The 22,010-nt window shown below is 41.0% G+C and overlaps 1 protein-coding gene across 1 annotated transcript in view; it reads left to right on the top strand.

The window, feature by feature from the left end:
- gna13b (guanine nucleotide binding protein (G protein), alpha 13b) overlaps positions 1 to 21,238 on the top strand; it is a 38,414-nt gene extending 17,176 nt beyond the window's left edge. Inside the window, exons 2-5 of the mRNA XM_030057634.1 lie at positions 3,040 to 3,269; positions 10,051 to 10,101; positions 15,201 to 15,401; positions 16,313 to 21,238. Coding sequence (XP_029913494.1) covers positions 3,040 to 3,269; positions 10,051 to 10,101; positions 15,201 to 15,401; positions 16,313 to 16,684 — 854 coding nt within the window. The 3' untranslated portion in view covers positions 16,685 to 21,238. The remainder of the gene's footprint in view (positions 1 to 3,039; positions 3,270 to 10,050; positions 10,102 to 15,200; positions 15,402 to 16,312) is intronic.
- The last annotated feature ends 772 nt before the right edge of the window (positions 21,239 to 22,010 follow it).

The raw sequence follows: 22,010 nt of genomic DNA, 5'->3' as shown, positions 1-22,010 counted from the left end.
CAGCTTCAGCACAGCGGGAATCAGTCATGGGTCGTAAATTTCTTTCTGAGTGACATTTAAAAAAGTCTTCAGTCAAACTTGTGTAAACTTACAGATACCATATTTATTAGACTAGCATCAGCCCTGCTTAGCTAAGGTGGATCCTGGTTAGCTTAACTTAGCTCTCAGCCCAGACCCATCACTACTATAGGGAGAAAAAATTATGGAGACGGGAGTTGGAGGGTAATATTGTGAAGGAAAAATCTGAATTTCCGAGATTAAATTTGTAAATTTATGAGATACAAAACGTGTATATTCTCTGAGATTAAAGTGGTAAATTTACAGGAAAGAACTCACCAATTTATGAGATAAACCTCAAATTCTGAGATTATAAAGTTGCAAATTTACAAGAAAAAAAACGTTGACCAAGAGTGATTGTTCTACTGTGGGATTTAGTTAGAAGGAAATCCTGTAAATTTAGCCCAGAATCACAATCTTATCATCAACATCCAGACTCGGAGGAGACATTTGCAGACATTTAGCACCAAGATTTTCTTGTTAATAAATCAATAAATAAGAAAACCTTTTTTTTTTTTTTTTTTTCTTTCTGGCATTTCTGCTGTATTTGTCAGTCACAGTGGAGAGAGACAGGAAAGACAGGGGAGAGAGAGGGGATGACGTGCAGCAGATGGCCTGAGGTCCGATTCAAACCCAGGCCTTAGCACATGGTACACGGTCTGAACCTGTGAGCTACCAGAGCGCCCCGAGAAAAACTATTTTTCTACGTTTTTTTTTTCTCTTAAATTCATGAGTTTTGTCTTGTAACATTACCACTTTAATCTCAGAGATTCTGACTTTTTTTCTCAGAATATTACCCCTCTTCCCCGGCTCCATAATGTTTTTTTTTTTTTCTCCCTACCATGGCCAATCATAGGGTGCTGTCAAACAATAGGCATACACAGATAGGGCACACCTCACACTATCCACAACAACACTGTAATCCATATGGCTACCAGTAATGTTAGGCTGAGGCCATCTGAGGTCACTAAGAGGAACAAAGCCAGAACATGTGCTCTTGCTAGTGAGATAAGTCAGCATCGATTAATTGTCTCTGGTCCCTGACTTGTGATGGTGCGTGTCTGCATGTCCACAGGGGTGTGTTTGACGCTAGGTGCTGCACTGCGTCCAACATTTGGATGCAAGATGGGTGAGCCACCCCTGATGATTGACAGCTGCTCTCTCCTATAACTGCGCAAACACTTCTTTATATTTTGTTGTATAGCTGTCTTACATTCAGTATAAACAAATCTGTGACATTGATTGTTACTTGTTGAACACTACATGTCATTTAAATTTCTAGTGAATTCAATAGTTTGAAAAACACTTCCCAAGATAACTGACCCTATTTCAGATGCAAACTCTGAAGTGTTTTGCATTTTGTAAAGCTGTTTAACAGTATAAGTCATTTTTGGTAAATGCTGCAGTTTGAAATGACAGAGCTGCCCTTTGCCTGCCTCTTGGTTGGTGGGTGATCAAGTTTTGTGTTTTATATGATAAATGTCTTGCCATCACACATTCAAGCTGGTCATGGTTACCTGGCGTTAAAAGTACAGGAAACCGCTGCACTCACCTGCACAACCAGAGGACAGTTGAATTGCTTATGTTTCACCTCATCATGATTAAAAACACATTCCAGCCATGTCACACATTTTACTTGAATGTTGTTGGAGATCACATTTTCTGCACAAACTGCAGCAAACACTGGAACACAAAGAAATCATCAATCTATCGGTTGGTGTTTTATTGTTAGCTTTCTTTGAAACCTGAGCACCATTGCTAAATATTAAAATGTTATATATCTTAATATCAGATCAGTGATGCTTGATCGGCTTCTCTTTTCTGGTGTTTATAAGCTTGTGAAAGGCTTATGAAAAGAAGTCTTTCACAACAGTTTAACCCTTTGAAACCTGAGCAGATTCACTTGATTCCTGTCAAAAACATGGGGGAAAAGGTGATGAACAAATTAGCAATCAGCAACAACAAACAACCTGCTAGAAAATTAGCACACAAAAAGACCAGAAAATTAGTGAAACATTACAGAAAAAATTGTTAAAAAAATTCACAAGACCACTTCAAGACTACCACAAAATAACACGTTGTTCCCCTTATTTCTGAAAGAAATCAAGAGAATTTGCTCACGTTTCAAAGGATTAAATGCTTGTGAGCCACATTATTACCCCCAAAATGACCCTTTTTTAATCAGCAAAACATTTTTCCAGCAAATAAAAAGTAAAATCTGTTCGGAGGTTGAAATAAAAGCTTTCAAAACATTGAAGTTTTTTTTTTTTCTCCCAGTCGGGATGATAATGTTGCATCATCAGCTGTTAATAGTAAGGGAATGAGGTACTTTGGGACCTGCTGAGCTGCTCTGGCCTGTAACACTCTGGACAAGATGAATGGTCATGTATTTGTACAAACAGCTTTAGAGATTTGGAGTTGATGTTATGGGGTTACAATAATATTTAATGTTCAGAGAGCTCTGTACTCCCACTGTTTCCAACTGGAGAGATGAACCATAGTGAGAGTGACCTGATGGAAGTGTTGACCTGCAGCACACTCACTTTGGATGGAGTTGTGTGCCTAGCTACATTCTTCCTGACTGTTTAAAGGAGAATTCAGACTATTTTATATCTGGCTCTTAAATTCCGAGACACGAGCCAACTGGTAATCTTTAAAATGATTTAAAAAATCCCTTCATCTTAATAACACTTGCACTGCAGTAATTCATATCTGTAAATGCCTGCAACTGAACATTTAGTGGGGATTTTGGGAAAAACTTTTTTTCTCTTAAAATTGAGCTTAAAAACATTACTGGCCTAAAACAAGTGACAAATGAGGAAAAAAGGCTTTGAGCTCTCAGTGCTGAAGGCATGCAGTTAGTTATTGGCAGCTTCAATCCAATATTTAATAATATTAGGATTATCTTGCTTCCTCTTTGTTCGCCTCTCTGGAGTCCTGTCTCACTCTCCCATCCCTCTTCTCCTCCTCCTCCTCCTCTAGGTATTCGGGTATTGGTTGATGCCCGGGAGAAGCTGCACATCCCATGGGGTGACCCGTCCAATCAGCAGCATGGAGACACCATGATGGCCTTTGACACGCGGTCGGCTATGGCCCACGGCCACGGCATGGTGGAGACCAAGGTCTTCCTGCACTACCTGCCCTCCATTCGGGCCCTGTGGGCCGACCAGGGCATCCAGAACGCCTATGACCGCCGCCGGGAATTTCAGCTGGTGAGTGTGTATGCGTGTGTGTGTGTTTGTCACTGTGAGCTACTTATGATGGCATACTTAGAAAAAAAATGATGGAGCTGGGGGAAAGGGGGTAATATCCTGAGAAAAAAGCTCAGAATTTCCGACATTAAAGTGGTAAATTTACAAGTAAAAAAAAAAGGATTAAAAAAACTTCTGCTGAATCGGCCCAAGTTATGACAGTGTCTCTTCACAGTCCAGATGCTGATGATAATATTATGATTCTGGGCTCAAATCACCAGGGTTTCCTTCTTACTAAATCCCACAGTTGAAGAAAACCTAGTTTTCACAGTTTTTTTTCTTGTAAATGTGTGAGTTAATAATCTCAAAATTTTCAAGTTTTATCTCATAAAAAAAAACTAGTTTTCAGTATTTTCTTCTTGGAAAATTTGTGACTTGTAATTGTATTTTTTCCTCATAAATTTGAGTTTCTTCTCATAAATGTATCACTTTAATCTTACAGATCAGAGTTTTTTTTTTTTTTTGTAAATTAACAAATGTTTTTCTAAAAGTGTTTTTTTCTCAGAGTATTACTCAGCTCTAGTGGACCATGGTAGCTGCATGATTGATTGGTTGTGAACAGTGAAGATGTGACTGATGGGCCCATGCGTTGCATCCTCCGTTATGTCCGTGTTGTACATGTGCACAGTGTGGTTAGCTTGACGTAGAAATCCACTTGGTGCTCAGAGTGTGGTTGAGGCGGCTCTGAGTGTACACACAGCAGATACACGGAAATGCTTAGGACTGCAGCTCACAGACAAGCACACAGCCAGATAAAGGCGCTTCTAGCCATCTCCAGCCAACAGAGCTGCAGCTGCTGCACGCACAGAGGAGGACATAGACAAGCTAATGAAGGGCTGCTTCTCTTTCTCTTCTCTCTGACCCCCCCCCCCCTTCCCTTCCTTCCTTCCTCCATCCCTCCCTCACCACACAAGTTGAGATTGTGGTCTAACCGTGTCTTGCTCACAGGAAAATTAGCTATTACTGTCCTGAGGGAAAACAGCCTCGCTAAGCAGAGTTTCAAGCAGAGGTGGAGGAGCTGTGTGTGTGTGTGTGTGTGTGTGTGTGTGTGTGTGTGTGTGTGTGTGTGTAAGTAGACCCAAGCCCTCAGCCTGCCGTTATTAACCTCTTTTTCCTCGCAAGTTACATCAGAACTCACACTTTCATGCTGTGAAAGAGTGCCTCCCCACTAAAATGAAAACCATCAACAGTAGAAAGATGGATTTGGGGCATCAAGGAGAGGAATGACAAGCTGTCAGTGGAGTTTATCATTTTAATTGTAATTTCCGTTTCCTTGAGGGCTGTTATAATCTGTCAGCACTGCTTTGTAGACAAATTGGATCTGGAGAGTTGCATTGATTACTCAAGTAAATGATTAGTCGCCAAGCATTTTGATTATCAGTTAATCATTTTGAGTCATTTTTATGAAGAAAATTCCATCTTCTCAGATATGACTATTCTCTGGTTTCATAAGTCCTCTAAGACAGTAAACTAAAACTCCTTGTTGGCTGGGACAAAACAAGACATTTGTGGGCCTTACCTCGGGCTGTGGGAAATTGTGATCACCATTTTACACCGTTTATGTACCATTTTATGTACCAGTCAACTAGTTGATTAATTGAGAAAATAATCGACAGAATAGTCCATAATGAAAACAATGGTCAGTTTTTTTGGCCTGCTGGTTAATGGGGGCCTGTACATCACCAACAGGTCTTTAACAGTGGTAATGGTGGTAGTGCATGTTGGTCAGAAGATGAAACCTTTCCTCTTGCACCATCAGCAGGCACTGGTTTAGAAATAATTTGATTTTTTTTTTTTTTAATTAACTTTAGATCTCTCATTTATTCTTAATTCATAATAATAAACATCACATCACATCATAACATAACATATCTGAATGTCTGTGGAGGCGCTCAGTCATCCAGGTCATGGTTATCCACATAGAGTTGAATCGAGGTCATCTGGATTGTTAGCAGATTCTTGAATTATCTCTTTAAAGGGATAATTCACCTACTTTGCCAGGGGGAAGTCCACCTCAGTGACAGGAGCAGGGTGGCAAATTGGCATTCACCAAATGCAGGTAAATATGCACAGTGATGTTTGACATCCACCCAGACATGGGGGCTTCACTGAAAAGTTCTGTGGTGTTAAAAGGCTGTCGAGGCTACAAAACAGCAAACAATGAAAACGGAGAAGAAATGCCTTAGAAAAGAAGACATTTCATTGAAAGGTAGTGAAAAGATAAGAGAAAAGAATGGTTGGACATCATGGGGACAAAAAACTTCAAACTGGAAGCAATTAACCCTTTGAAAACTAACTCTATTCACTTGATTTCTTTCCAAAAAAATGTGAAAAAGTGATGAGCAAATTAGCAAAAAAAAAAAAAAAAAAAAAAAAAAAGAAGGAAGGAAACATGGTTTATGTCGGAGTGACATCACATCTCTTGTGCTTAAATGCTCATGTCATCATCTTTCATGAGCAGTTACAGACCACGATGATCTAGCAGGCACAAAAAATACTCATTCTAAATGTAAATGTAATTATCAGGGGGCAAAATGTCTAGTAAAAAAAAATCTGTCTGTCAACATTCATGGTCCACCAGTATGTGGTGGATGCCCAGAGTTAATTTGCCAGCCTGGGCAGGAGGCTAACATTTAGCATTTGGAGCATCCAACCAGTACCCAGCACTCAGTAACAATGAGAGGAAGATAGCACCACTACTGTCCTATACAACAGCTGGGGGGGAGTGAAATAATGTCACATTTTTCAAAATGGGTGAACTGTCCCTTTAAGACAAGTATCTTAGCTCAGGGTTTGACATATGGTCACATGAACCTGGAAATGGGAAGTAGCAGTGTTTAATCACAGTATGGCAAGGGTCCAGAAAAGCAAAGGCAAAATAATCAGCTAAACATTTAAGTGCCAGTGTATTTGAGCTCTGCGCAGTGTTTTAGATTGGATCACATGATGAGTCATAGTAAAACTACAATCCTACTTCTGCTAACCCATCTAGTCTCACTTCCACCCTGCTCCACCCCCCCATGAGTGAAACTAACGGAGACACAGTGATGAAAACCGGCTTCTCCCAGCAACAAAGCTAGATGAATCCCAGTTGAAAAAGCTCAGATCAGTGTAGTTACACTACTCACAAAAAGTTAGGGATATTTGGCTTTTGGGTGAAATTTATGGAAAATATAAAAATATAAAAAGTTCACGCTACAGTGATATTATATCATGAAAGTAGGGCATTTAAGTAGAAGCATACACTGGTGATTTCCTCATCTCAAACAATTTCTTGAAACAAAAGCCAACAACAGTGGTGGGTATACCACAACAAAAAATGTCAGTGTCAATAACTTGTCCTGTGCCCTTGAGCATCAATTCCAGCTTGACAACGACGTCTCATGCTGTTCACAAGTCGACTTATTGTCTGCTGAGGCATGGCATCCCACTCTTCTTGAAGGGCGGCCCTCAGGACATTGAGGTTCTGGGGTACAGAGCTCTGAGCCTCTACACGGCGACTCAGCTGATCCCATAGGTTTTCTATGGGATTCAGGTCTGAGAAAGTGCAGGCCACTCCATCTGAGGTACCCCAGTCTCCAGCAGCCGTTCCCTAATGATACGACCTCGATGAGCTGGAGCATCAAACACCTGATGTGAATTTTGCCGTTAAACTCCTTGTTAGAGAACAGCAACTTGTGCAAAAAGTACTGAAACACTGAACAGTTGGACATGTGCATTCAAAAGTTTATAGAAGGTCACATTAAGTTCACCTGTTATAATGCATTTTAGGTTCATCCTGAAATTTCACCCGAAAGCTGAATATCCCTAACTTTTTGTGAGTAGTGTATTTGTTCTTCAAATGAATTTATACCCTCAAATTCTGAAATAACAAGACACTTCCTCAGTGATACAACTGCTATGTTTGGTTACAGTTCTGCAGTCACATCTCAAAATAGCCCATAAAGGCATGGGTTATTTTGAATTCAAAACCATCACAAAACAGCTGATACTTGCTTGATGCTTATATTATTATTTCCTATGAAAATATCAGAGGAGATGTGGTTGTATTTCATCAGATCAGTATCCCCAGTACAGCGGCCTCATTTTCCTTGGATTTTCTGGTCACAGAGTTAGTTTCTCTTCTCTTTGTTGAGCTATGGAAGCAACCACGCCGTTCTTCTATTTATTCTTAACAAAATGGAAATGTAAAGCACATCACTTCTGTGGGTGCTTAAAATGCCTAAAAAAATCTTAAATTCAATAACCAGAATTTCAGGCCTTAAGAAGTCTTGAATAAGATTTTCATAGGTCTTAAAAGCCATCTGGATGATGAAGTTACTTTTATCAAATCGCAAAATATTGGGATTATATTTTAATATAGACATTTTTTCCCCGACTTGGAGGTGCCACAGGAAAAGACACATCAACAGGAAAGCCTTAGATTTATCAGCTTTGTGAACTGTGCACAGCATGAACGCTAAATTAATTGAGTTGAATTGAATTGCCTTCGGTCTCAGACTGCCATAGCCAGCAGACTTACAATGGAGAAAAAGTCAGTTTAACAAGACATGGATGGAGTCTAGTGCATTTTAGTCCAGTGCAGAGCATGAAGCCTGCTGCTGTGTCTGTAGGAAAATGTTTAAATTAGGCACTGAGGAAAGGCTTTATGGTTGCATGTGAAATCAGAAAAAAACCAAACCAAAACATAAAGCTGCTCAGAAAAGCCCCCAGCAAACACCTGTCTCCTAGTACTGTCCCATGTTGACTTTCTTTTTCCTTCATTAGGGCTGTCACTCTTTTTTTTTTTTTTTCCCAAATATTGAACTTTTGATGGAACCTGGCAAAATGTTAACTGATCGAACTGTGATGATTTGTTCAAACCCCAAATTGATAGTACTTAATTAATTCATATTGAAAATAAAGAATTGCTGGGACGTTAAGGGTTTTTTCTTACTGTGGAGACAAAGCAACGTATCACACCAACACCATACTAACACATACACACACACACACACACACCCCTTCACCCCCATCTCATAAAAGTCCCAGTTAATTCAAAAGAAATTCTCTTTTTCTTTGGATTCCAGCTTCTTGAATTTGGGAAAAAGTGACAGCCCCATCCTTCATACCTTGGCCGATATGAGCAATATGTCATGAAACAGGTCTGAAATGATATTCCAGATGGTTTTTAAAAAAAAAATTCTTAAAGTCTTAAACATAACTTGGTGGACTTTGTCAGCTGTAGGCTTAATCCCTGTTATATCAGTCAGTGATTGAGAGGAACCAAACATAATTAATCCTGTTTTCCATGTTTTGCAAAGAAAAAATCCACCACATCGCCGTGGCACGTTGCACAACATGCCATGGCAGCGAACAACAACCCCATCCCCCCTCCTCTCCCCTCAGTCTCCTCCCCAACCTGCCGGATCAGCCCTCCAAGACTGAGTGAAAACAAACCCACGCCTGGTGTGCTGGTGTGTGGAAGAGGAAACTGCTTACTCACGCAAATCAAATGTACCATAGAGTACCATAGAACCTTGAAACAATGGCCTTTCTTATTCTCGGCCTCTCTGCCTTCCTTTGGCTCCGTGAGTCAGAGAGGTGGCTTTAAACAGGGAGGAGAGAGGCCATGTCGACTGCCGTCAGGGAGCTTTTGTGCCATCACTCAGTATCTTTTGTCCTCCCCTCCTCTCACACCACGTTTTGCTTTCCTTTTCACCGTCCCATTGTGCTCTCTAAGAAGATACCAGTGATCCGGAATGTTTGGCTTGTTTACTACAGTAAACAAGCCAGTTATTTGTTATTTCAAACAAGCAATCAATCATTTGTATGGGTGTGTGTGTGTGTGCTCAGAACATTCAATTTTCAATCATTTAAAGATGTAATATTTTGGTGAAGAATCCATGTCAGAACCTTAAGATAAAAACTATGGTGGATGCTTAGGCTTCATGGTTTTTAACTGAAACTGGCAAACTGTGAGGTTTCTACCTAAGAGCCAGTCATTTCCTGGCGGTTGTAATGGCAGCCGGCCGTCCTGATGCTTGCTGTGCTGTTGCTGTTGTGTGTTGGTTGTGAATCATCACACAGGGAACACCCGCTTGTCCCATAGCCAGCAGCAGCACTGGGTACGGGTCCCTCTTTGTAAAGAATGAAAGTGTTTTTAAACTCCATGCTGGGGATCGAGCAGTTGCGATCCCGGCTGATTATTGTTTTTCAGTAATCTGTATCATAATTTGGATTTACACGATGGCTGATATGAAAAACACACAGAGTGAGTGGGCTGGGCAGCATTTCTCAGGATAATACGATTTCAACCTGCACAAAGACATCAGGTTGTAGTTGTTGGCTTTAGTTGCCTGAAGGACAGAATGGCTACAGTTTTTATTTCACTCTTACTGGCTTGATTAATTTTTTAATTTCAATTTTAGGGGATCTGTTTGTTTATTCTATTTTTCTGCTAGAAGCTCAGTGCACTTTATTTTTCAAATCATATAAATCAAACATTTGTTTCACTCTGTAGGTTTTGATACAGCAATTTTCAGATTTACTACTAATGAATATTGTTTTTCAGCATTCTTGATTAACAATAATTAGCATTAGTATTGGGTATACATCATACACAATACAAAATAAAGAGTGAAAAAAGAATGTATCGTCTTCGTTGAAGAATGTATGTTTGTATGTAACCTCTCACTCTCTCGCTCTCTCTCTCTCTCTCTCTCTCTCTCTCTCTCTTTCTCTCTCTCTCTCTCTCTCTCAGGGGGAGTCAGTCAAGTATTTCCTGGATAATTTGGAAAAGCTTGGACAGTCGGTAAGTCCCATCCGCTTTGCCAAGACTCGACCAATCACATGTCCCTAACCCTCGGCTGGGGGTATTCAGGGGTCCAGTCAGATATCAGTGAATGAGTTTCTTGGAAGGCGAAGTGAGAGCGTGGTCTTCCTGTGCCTCTCTGCCGCCTAATCAGCTCATCACTCTTCCATCTAGCCTCCATCCAGCCGCCTCACATGCCGTCATTTGCACGCTGGCATTGGGCTGGAGGCTTTCTTCTACTTCACTGGCATCGACTGGTTCAAAAAAATGTTTGTTCACTATTCCAAATGATGTGCTTTAACCGTGAAACCCAGGAGCCCCAGGGCCAGCTTTTTTCACCTGCTTAACAAAATCAGTTTATTTTGGTTTTCAGTTATTTGGAGGATTTATTTATTGATTTTTTTTTTTTTTTTTTTTTTTTTTTTTGGTGAGAAAAAGTTTACAAAAAAATTCCAAGAAAATCACAATGAAATTGCCATATTACTTGAAAAAATGGAAAAAAAAGACATTTACTCAAAAGGCCAAAAAAGGAAATATGACTAGAAAATGACTGATTTGACAATGAAAATCACTAACAAATATGTTAAAAAATATATATATCTATATATATATGTGTGTATATATATATATATAGCCTATATTTATATATCTATATATCTATAGATCTATATATATATCTATATCTATATATATATATCTATATATCTATATATATATATATATATATATATCTATATATATAGATATATATATATATATATAGATATATAGATATAGATGTATATATATACACACACACACACACACACATATGGTAATTTAATTTTAAATACATACTTAGAATCATCTTAAATATAGTTTTCTGATATTTTTTTCTTCTGCTAATTCTGCTCATTTTCTTGTCATTTTTGATTGTTTTGAAATTTTATTGAAATTTTTTTTTTAAACATTCTTTTGCAATTTTACAGTCAAGTCAGTCCTTTCTTGTAATTTCTTGATAATTTTCTGGTAATTTTTAGGATTTTTTTTCCCCCCAACATTTTCTTTATTTTCCCCCCTTTTCCAATAATGTGGACCTTTCATGGTGATTTTTTTTTATTATTATTATTTTCTGAAATTTTTTAAACATGTTTTTAGTGATTTTTATTGTCAAATCAGTCATTTTCCAGTAATATTTCCTTTTTTGGCCTTTTGAGTAAATGTCTTTTTTTTTTCATTTTTTTCAAGTAATATGGCAATTTCATTGTGGCTTTCTTGTTTTTTTTTTTTTTTTTGTAAAATTTTGGATAGTTACATAGTAATTTTAAATATATAATATTTTTGAAAGGAATCAAATGAATATCCTCAGGTGTTTAAAACAAAGCTAAAAAAAAAAATCACTGCACAGCTTTTTGTCCTTGTCCAGTCAGTATTTTGAAATTTGATGAGCCTGATTTAATGATACAATTTAGGTTTATGATTTTCAGTTCTTCAGTCTCCTGTCCAGCTTTATCATGTAGATCAGAATGGTGGTAGTCTCAAGGTTTGAGAGGCATGCTGGAGGCCCGACTGTCTGAAACCCAGAGCAGCCGGGAAATTCTAGGCGAGGGAAGTGAATGACTAATGGTTTCATTTCAATCTGCATTCAGTGAACTGTCCCAGAGCAAGGAACCAAACCCCAAGCTGAGCTGTTTGTTGGCTGCATCAGAAAAGTGTTATTAGCATAAGGTGGACATGTCTGCAGATGGGGAGACTCGTTTGAATCCAGCATTACTGTTGCCTTAACAAGAAAAACTAACATAAAAACAATAAAAGTAACATAAAATGACCTAAATAAAGAATCAGAAATACCTCATTGATACCCGAGGGAAAATTGGGTAAATTACAAACAAATCCTTCAAAAATGTGAAACAAAAAGAACTAAAGTGATTTTTTTTTTTTTTTTTTACTCACATCAATCTATTTATGGTAAACACAAGGGCCCTCAAATGATTCTCTGCATAGGAACGACACTGGCTCCAGCTGTGCCGCAGGTGAGCAACATGCCGTAAATCCTGCCAAAATGTCACGAGTGACAAATACTTTTTTGTGTTCACTGGCAGAAATATGTTCAGAAATGTTAGCTTTGGTACTTAGAGCAAATGCTTCCACCATATGGCTGACTCTCCAGCTCTCTTTCTTCATGAACACAAGCAGAATACAGTGAACTGTGTGTGTGTGTGTGTGTGTGTGTGTGTGTGTGTGTGTGTGTGTGTGTGTGTGTGTTATGTAATCAGCTCCTACAGGAAGAGGAAGTGGAAGAAGAATGTGTGTGTGTGAGGAGGGAAACCCACACTTTAGCATTCAGTCCTTGCTCAGATTTGTGTCATATATATATTTTCGGTCTATAAATTATGTGTAATATAAATATCGTCTTTCTTGGCCCTGCCCAACTTGTCCACTTCTGCTGCAGTTTGAGAAAAAGTACTTAACTCTATGAAAGAATGTTAACAATCAAAGCCCCTCCATTGTTCCACTGGATATGTAGGAATCACTGAGACTGTGCTGTTTCAGTGTTTGGATGCATGTAGGATCACTTCATTTCATCTCATCCTGTCCCCCCCCCCCCCCCCCCCCCCAAAAAAAAAGCAACATTGAACTTTGATAGATTGTTAGCTCGTATAGTTTCCTCAGCAGTCCTCATGGGGCTGAAATGTCCCCTGTAGTTGCTCTGTGCTCCTCTGGGCTGCTAATCCTCTATACTGGATTTCTGTTTCCCCTTCCACTTCCATAGCAAAACAGCTCCCAAAATAACACATGTAGCACACAAACAAGCAAACAAAGCCCATTATGCCAATATAAAAAAAAAAAAAAAAAAAGTCCTGGTACTGACTTTATTGTGCTCTTACAATTATTTGTTAAAGTACAATCAGATTGTTTCTTCCTGGTGCAAGGTTACTATGCAGAAATGTCCTGAAGATGTTACCTGCCGTATCTATTTTCCAGTTCAAACAGAAAAATAACAAGGAAAGAGACGTTAAACTTCCTCAAAGGACGGGTTTTCTGGCTGTGGTTCATACACTATTAAGTATTATTTTAGGAACTTTTTTGCTATAGAGGTGACTAAAGACATAGAAATCCACTGTTGTGGATTAGCGGCCCAGGGGAACGCAGAGCACCTAATGAGGAGATTTCAGCAGCATGTGGACTCACATCACCCTGGACAGCCCAGCAGACCACCCAGCGCTCTTGTTTTGAAGAACAGTGGAGGCAGGCTTGCTGCTAGCTGTGCACTCAGACAAAGAGCAGAGATACATTCGAACTTCAGGTGCTGCTTCATTTATGCACTTGTGTGTAGGGCTGCATGCATCAGTTATTTTAATATTCAAATATTCTGACAGTTATCCTGAGAATTAATCAGGTTATCTGATACTGGCTTTTACATAGAATAACAAGACAAAAAGTAGGGTATGTCTCCTAAAATTAACAATCATTTTTCTTTTACAAAATAAACATTTTCTTTTACCGGGGTGTACACAAAAGAAAAGTTGTCATTCTATTATTATTATTATCATTATTATTGTTATTGTTATTGCTCTTATTCATCCATCCTTGCCCTGAACGCAGACATCTTGAATGGGTCCCAAATTTGACAAGGATGGGGACATTAAATCAAACAGCCTTCCAGGTGCGGTGTGTGTTTAGGAAGCAGCAGCGTGCAGCGTCTTCTCAGGCCTCCGTCCAGCAGCAGCCCAGGGAAGTGGCATCGCTTGTTTGGGTTGGATTACTGGGCAGCTTCTGCACAAAACAACTGCTTGCCAAAATTCCCCAGCACTCCCCAGTCGACAGTCAGCTACTGCAGACATCAGCCCTCACTAGCGTCAGTGTGAGCTGGATAAGCAGAGCTGGAGCAGCTGAAACAGCCCAGCTTTGAAAGGCAGCCCACAGGTGTATTAGACCTTAAAAGTAATAGATAGAAGTTAGAATCTATGGGGTTGTCATTTCAAGAAACTTGTAATTATTCTGATTTCATTTATCCATCTAGTTTTGTCAAAATGAGTCAAATTCTGCATCAACACCAAAATATGTAAAACAAACAAACAAACAAACAAAAACAAACAAACAAACAAAAAACCCAATTTTTCCTTTTTTAAAATTATTATTAAAAAAACTACAGCAAATTCTTCAAACAGTTCATAAAAAAGTTCATCTAGGTTAGAACTGACCATATTTGTACCTCAAACTACTGTGTACTCTCTGCACTGGATCAAATATATAGTACTTTCCTTTATACTTAATCCACAATGCTTTTGAATAAGAAAAAGATGATTTGTCCAAAAATGACTCAACATTTCAGTAAAATTTCAGAAAAAGGTCTCAGAAAGCATTAAATTTCAGTCTGATGCCTGAAGATCCCCAGTGTAAGCAGTGAAACTGAGGACGTTTGGGCTAAACGTGTCTGTGTGTGCGTGTGTGCGTGTGTACATGCACGCACATTCACGCACAAGCATGTTTAGTACTAGCGATGGCTTTGTCAGTGAAGTCACTACATCTGGAATGTTCGGAATTTGCTTCTAGTGTAGGCAGAACACACTGTGACTTACACACACACACACACACAGCTCTATGCTTGTTTCTGTGCTGTGGTATTTCAGCAATGCAGTGTTAGAAGGGGATGGATCCCAGTGCAGCAGTCATGGAAAGTGTGTGTTCTGCTTTTATTTGGATCTCAAAACAGCATTTACCTCTGAATTCCACCCCTCTATTTGAAATGATTTGTACAATGAATGATGACACTGAGGATTTTTTGGCCTATATTTTTTATTGACATTTTAGATTTGTTTCCAGTTGTTTCCTGTCTCTCTCTGACTGTTGAAGTAGAAATGCAAGTTTTTTTTATTTATAAATGAGATATTATATGGACTTTGCTGTGGTATACATTAATAGCAGCATTTAAAGATCAGTCACTACAAATATGACAGAAAGGATTTGGCCTGGATTAGTCAGAATTTGGAGCCTTAGAATTTGTTTTGCAAAAAAATGTGCAGACACTTTACATCCATATAGATATTATTCTCAGTGAGTTCTCCTTCATCTCAGTCCATTCTCCTTCCTTCTGTTGCTCCTCCTCCCTGGTCCAGGACTATCTACCCAGCCAGCAGGACATCCTCCTGGCCAGAAAGCCCACTAAGGGCATCCACGAGTACGACTTTGAGATCAAGAATGTGCCCTTCAAGATGGTGGATGTGGGCGGCCAGCGGTCAGAGAGGCGGCGCTGGTTCGAATGCTTTGACTCTGTCACCTCCATCCTCTTCCTCGTCTCCTCCTCTGAATACGACCAGGTGAGCGAGGCCGAAGCCGCACAGCGCACTGAGGACAACAAACGTTCATATATAAGTGTGTGTGTGTGTGTGTGTGTGTGTGTGTGTGTGTGTGTTTATAATGTTCAGTTTTTGTTGACATTGTGGAGAATGTGTTTATAATTGAGGTTGTAGTTTGCACAGGTCTTGTACTGGACTACATTGTATTGAGAGGTGTTTCTGATTTTTTGTCCTCCTCATTTGTATACAATGAGAGGGGACAGAATAGTAGAAACAGCTGTCAGTAAAATGCAGTCCAGTCCAACAGCAGCACTAACTGTGAGCTCAATGCCAAACATAGAAGTGAATGAGCACCTCTGTTACTGTGACAACAAGACAAGCTGAGCATTATAGGCAGCAGGAAAGGAAACTTTATGGCACAACAGCTGGATTAGACTGGATTAGATTAGATTAGATTGTCCAGGTGTTCCTGATAAAGTTGCCACTAAGTGTTTGTACATGCTTACATACATAGATTTCATGCATTCAACATTTTTTATAGTAATGAGTGGTAACATTTGACTTCGGTGACATTAAAGATCACATGTCTTAAAAGATATTCACTTTTTCCAGAAGAACAATAGAACTTTTTCCAATAGTACAAAATCAGCTATTTGTTGATTTTGAACAGGTCGGTGAGCAGCTTGCAAGTAGGAGGTTTTAGTGGGGAGGTCCAGGAGGCTAACAGTTAGCATTTGGAGCATCCAGCCAGTATCCAGCACTAACAATGAGAGGAAGAGAGCACCACTACTGTGCTATTATCCCTTTAATTTGGGTTTAGTAAACTCAAATAAACCTGCATACAATAGAAATAAGCTTAGTATGATAGCAGACATTCCTACAGTCACCTTTGACACAGACACCTCTCCATGCTTCACCCTTTCTTCCCCCAGGTGCTGATGGAGGACCGGCAAACCAACCGGCTCAGCGAGTCGCTCAACATCTTCGAAACCATCGTCAACAACCGGGTGTTCAGCAACGTCTCCATCATCCTCTTCCTGAACAAGACAGACCTGCTGGAGGAGAAGGTGAAGCAGGTATCCATCAGGGACTACTTCCCCGAGTTCTCGGGTGACCCCACAAGCCTGGCCGACGTCCAGCGCTTCCTGGTCGAGTGTTTCCGCAACAAGCGGCGCGAGCAGCAGCAGAAGCCGCTCTACAACCACTTCACCACGGCCATCAACACCGAGAACATCCGGCTGGTGTTTCGCGACGTCAAGGACACCATACTGCATGACAACCTCAAGCAACTAATGCTGCAGTGAGAGCGAGGAGGAAGGATGGGTTGGAGGAGACACAACAAGGGTGGAACTGGTTTGGTTTGCCTCCCCTCCTGGAAAGCGAGGAGAGCTGGCTGCAGTGTCCTTCCACCCCTCCACTTTGATCCGCTCTTCACTTTTTGAACTGTAAAGTGTATTAAAGCCACCACTACTACCGCCATGTCCCTGCCCCCACCGCCACGCCTCCTCTCGGCCTTATCAAGCTCGTTCACTGTGACTTACAGCAGCTGCCTTCGGCACAGAGCCCTAACCACCCCCACTGACCCTTCAAAACCACTGTAAATGACCTCTTGACCTTCCCCGTGCTCTTCCTGTGGACTGTTCCAGTTGGGACCTGTTGTGGTGTTTCCTCCTTATCTGTTGCTCTAATTCACCTTCACACACTGTCCTTTTCCTGTGCTGCTCTGATCACTGTTGTAGAGGGGGAGTGGGCTCATTTGACTGCGGTTAGAACTGCTCAGCTGGTTCAAAACGACACCCGAGCTCAAGGACTTGCCTTCAGTTGCAGAATTGTTTTTGTTCCTTTTCTTGCTTTTACATTTGCTCTCCACCGGCACTTGGTGATGACATCACTGCCAGCAGTGCTGGAGATTTCTTCTGAGAGCAGTGGAACAGGGAAGAACAGGGCTAACACACACACACACACACACACACACACACACTGATAGGAATCCTGTTCTGAAGCCAATGCCCCTCCCTCTTGCTGATTCCTGCCAGGCATAGTTATAATTTTTTTTTAAAACATTTTGTTTCTTTTTATTTCATTTTTGTTCTATTAATAGATATATGAATATATGTACCTATGCATTTTTCTTTAACTTATATTCATAGGGGTTTACACTTGTGGATTTGTGACTGCTGATGGACACTGTTACAGTCAGAGACAGGGGGGCTGGTGGGAGGAGACTCCACATGCAGAGCGTGCTGGAAGGGCAGCTGAGGGCAGGGCCAAGTGACGCAATGTATTTAGCTAATTCTCAGGGCACATTGTGAACCACTTCTTTGTTGTTTGAAGCCACCAGTGTTTTGGCGCCTGCACCCTTTCACACACAAACTGGAGGTGAGCCTCCCCTCCCTCCCTTGAGATTCTTTTCCTCTCTCCAGGTGGTCTTCCCTCCATCTCTCTGCTCTGTGTTGGAGCAGAGAGAGCGCCTTGTCCTTCCTGAGCTAGCTCGAGCTATTTGTGACCTGCGGCCCGTTTTCCTGTCATTTTCCGCAGCGCTGATTGATTCAGGCCGGCTGCATCGTGCTCATTAGTGCAGAAAAGCAGCCTCAATGTGGTCAAAACCTTCCTTTACCGTTTCACTGCATTTAGATTTCATTTTTTTACAGCAATACAAAAAGTTGTAGCATGTGGCCCTGACATACCTGCAGTACAGACAGAAGGATTACGCTTTTTGCATATTTTACAGGAGTTTTGTTTGATCCTATATCCTGTATCTAAACAAAAGATCTGACTTAAATCCACCATCAGATCTGAACTTTTGAATAGAGAGTTTTGGTAATTATAAATATAGATTTCCTGTAAATTTTTTTCACATTTTCAGGCAATTTTCTTGAATTGTTTTTGCACATTTTTTACTAATATAATGGTAATATAATGGTAATTAATTTGTTATTTCCAAGCAGGATTTTCCCTGGTGTTCCCAAACCTATAGATTTTGCAATTTTCAAATTTACTGCAAATGAATATCAGCCCTAGCTATTGGTTATGGGTGGCGTGGATTATAAACATCAGTATCGGCCCTAAATAATTAATATGGGTCAGCTCCTTGAAAAAAAAAAAAAAAAAAGATCTAAATGCAAATAGTGTAGAGTCGTGTCAGCAGGCCCAGCTGTGAAAGGCAGTGTGGGAGAAGGACGCCACATCTGCCTCTGTGGCAAAGCTTTTGAGACGTTTTTTGCTCCCAATCAATCAGCATGATGGGAAAGAGGGCCCAGGCTGTTAACAACTGACACCAGAATTTGAGGAGTCTCTTAGAGTCGCACACCCAAGCCTGTGATTTTCATCTGTCCACAGAGGACAAGGAGGAGGGGGGACCTGCCGTCTCTGTCCTTATTTATTGAAAGTATTCTTGAGCTCTTTGTGGAGCCAGTCGTCTGGCTTTCCCTCGCCTCTGTTGCAAACGGCAAACACAAGAGGAGGCCGGCGTAAAGGAAGCAAGCTTTCTCTCACTGTCCCGTGTCGTGTTTTTCCTCAAAGGTACCTGTTAATCCCGTCTAGCCGTCTCTCCCCTCCGTGTGTCCTCGGTTAAAAATAAAACAAAAGGGACGGAGCCAGCTCGCATAGTACTAGTGAAACTGACCAGCGAGCATCAGTGTGTGGGCCGGCGTGAGTTGTTTATAGGTTTTTGTACAGTCGCTCTTGTGACGCCGTCTCTGATGTAATATATATCTAGCTGTGTATCCCTCAAACAAGCCTCACTCTTTCTCTAACAGCTCATGTAACCTTCCACCAGTGTATCGTTTGTATGGCTCCGGCTGTTGCATTGAGACATTTTCTCTAGTTTTTGACATTTTGACTCCTGTGAATGCAGGCATGTGATGCCTTTTCCTTAACCAGAGCAGAGGGTCTGATAGACTGTCCTGTACTTTAACACTGAAGCATGCACTGCACGAGTGATTGTATGCCACTAATGTTCTCTAAAAATTGAGAAAATGACAGCAGCTCTAAAGCTAAATGGCTAGTAATCCTACATAGTTGGCTAAGTCTCGCAATTTTGTGTTGTAGGTTTGTAAATTTGGCATAAAAATGATTCATGTGTAGATACATGAAACATAAAAAGCACTGTTGGTTACCTGAAATTATCTCCAAAATAAAGCTGCTCACATTAGCTTTGTGGAATTAATGATGTTTCAAAATGAATGAATCTACAGAGCACATAATGAAAGGTGCTAACAAATTTGCGTTGCTAAAATGTCAGTCGTATTTTGGGTAATACTAGTGGCATTCCATCACTAAATATAGTGTATGTTCAAGTGTTAGCACGGACCTGCTGTCATTCAGCCAACATAGCCTCTGCTGAAGTGTTAGCATGGAGCAGCAGACAGCTCCTCATGCTCAAATTGACCAGCAGGCCAGTCGAACAGTGTGCACGCAGCAGAGTGGCCTGTGTGGGACACCCTGTGTGGGACATCCTGTGTGGGACATCCTGTGTGGGACACCCTGTGTGGGACACCCTGTGTGTCTCTTGTTTGCTGTTGGGGACAGTGAAAAGCTCAGCCCCATCACAGGTGTGTGTCTGGGTTCAGATTGGGTTGCTCTGCTGCACACAAGCAGAACAGGCCTGCCCCCCTGTGGTGGCCTCTGTCAGTGCTGAGATTCACCACACACACACTCACACACACACACACACACACACACACACAGTTGTTTTAACATACATTGGCATTCTGACAGCAGCAAAACCAAATTGGTGAGTGATGCCCCCCATGCCAGGCGGGCTGTCCTGGCTTTTTGTTGGAAGCTGTGCTTTGAGCTGCAGCCTCCTGTGGAGCCTGAGGCCTTCAGAGTGCCTGTGCCGCTGCCACTCACCATTTCTACCACCAAGGTGGGGTTTTTTGTTTTTGTTTTTTCCGAGCAGCGATGTCCTGCTCCGTCTCTGCCTTAAGTCCCTCTCAGTCCCCAGTCCCACGTCTCCAGATCAGGGCTCTGCTTGTTGATGGAGATGCTAAAGCACATTCCACAAGGATGAGTCTCTCTTCCTGTATTTGGTGCCCTGCAGCCACGCCGGGCTGTGACACAACACAGGCCCTTCCAGCCGGACCGGGAGGACCAGCGGAGACGCTCTCTGCTCTGTGTCCAACTCGCTCCGCTTGGGTGGGAGTGACTCCCAGCTGCTCTCGTGCAGGGCTGCTCACAGGGCCCCCAGGCTTCCTTGAGCAGCTCACAGGGCCCCCAGTTAAATGAGGTGTAGTTCAAAAGTTTTTTCACAAGCATTTAAACACAAGAACGCTGAGCCAGCATCACTGATCTGACCTTTAAGCTTTTTTCTCATTTTCTGGCCATTTCTTTGTCTGGTCATTTTTTACTAATTTATTTTTGCTATTTTTGCTTTTGCTTTTTCTGCTTATTTCCAGGGAATTTCTTGCTAGTTTCCTCATCATTTTCTCATCACCTTTCTCCAATCTTTGGAAAAAGAATCAAGTGGGGGAAAAGGGTGAAATTGGAATATTAGCAAAAAAAAAAAAAAGAAATTTGGTCTCCTAATTTTCCACAAAAAAATTATAATGATTAAAATTATATAATTGAAAAATCAAAAAAGCAGATCAGTAATGCTGGGTTGATAGCAGGTTGCATTCAGACGACTTTCACAAGCGTTTAGACACAAGAACTGTGAGCCACAATCACTGATCACTGACCTTTAAATAAGGCACTCTAATAATTAGAAATGCAGATTTCTTGTATATGTATCATTGTCTTTACTAATTTTCGGGTCATTTCTTGCTCATTCACTTGTCACCTTTTCCCCTTTTTAAAAAAAAAAAAATTAGCAAATGAGCAAAAAAAGAACTGGAACTCGAGTGAAAAAAGCAAAATAACACTAGTAATACTAATAATAATGATAAATAATTAGAAAAATACCAGAAAAAAATTTAAATTTGATTTGTTAATCTTTAAAAAAAAAATACTGCAAAACTAATTTTATAATAATTAAAATGATGAAAATAATATATTTAAACATCAAATTGTTGATGCTGGATCAGACTTGTTGTGTTTAAATACTTGTGGAAAAAAAATCCCTCTTGATTTGAGATGGTCCTTACTGGGCAGAATGACTTCCACTGGGGGTCTGCAGCTTCTTGACAGCTGGGGGTCCACAACATGGCAGAGTTTGAAAGCCCTCCTATAGGGGGCGCCACAGTGTGGACACCCGACCGGAGCCCGTCAGGACCCGGCCGCTCGGGCCAGCTTCTGACAAAACTTCAGAAACGGTGTTTGGGTCGGGTCACTTCAGCATTATTTTAGTGAACCTCTGGTGTAAAATCAGTAAAACTGATGAACCCACTGTCTGTACTGGGCAGCTTCCTGTAGAGCACTGGAGTTTACGTGATGACGCTGAAGGCAACACGTAGGCTGCTTCAGGCAGGAAATGTAACCTGGTGATGGAGGACGAGCACGTTGTCAGGCTCTGGTCGGGTTCGGTTCCCATGCTCTCGGGCTCGGGTCGGGTTTGGACAAACGTGGCCTGATGGGTACTGTAGCCAGCGCAGCACAGCGCCCCCTGGTGGGCTCTGCCTTAGGGAACAGGATGAGGAGCCATTCTGCTTCACCTGCTTCAAGCCCCAGTGTCACCGTGCCAACACTCTG

Source organism: Myripristis murdjan, chromosome 8 (genome assembly GCF_902150065.1).
Source record: "Myripristis murdjan chromosome 8, fMyrMur1.1, whole genome shotgun sequence".
NCBI lineage: Eukaryota > Metazoa > Chordata > Actinopteri > Holocentriformes > Holocentridae > Myripristis > Myripristis murdjan.
The sequence above is the reverse complement of the archived record's forward strand: the minus strand, read 5'-3'. Positions and strand labels throughout refer to the sequence as shown.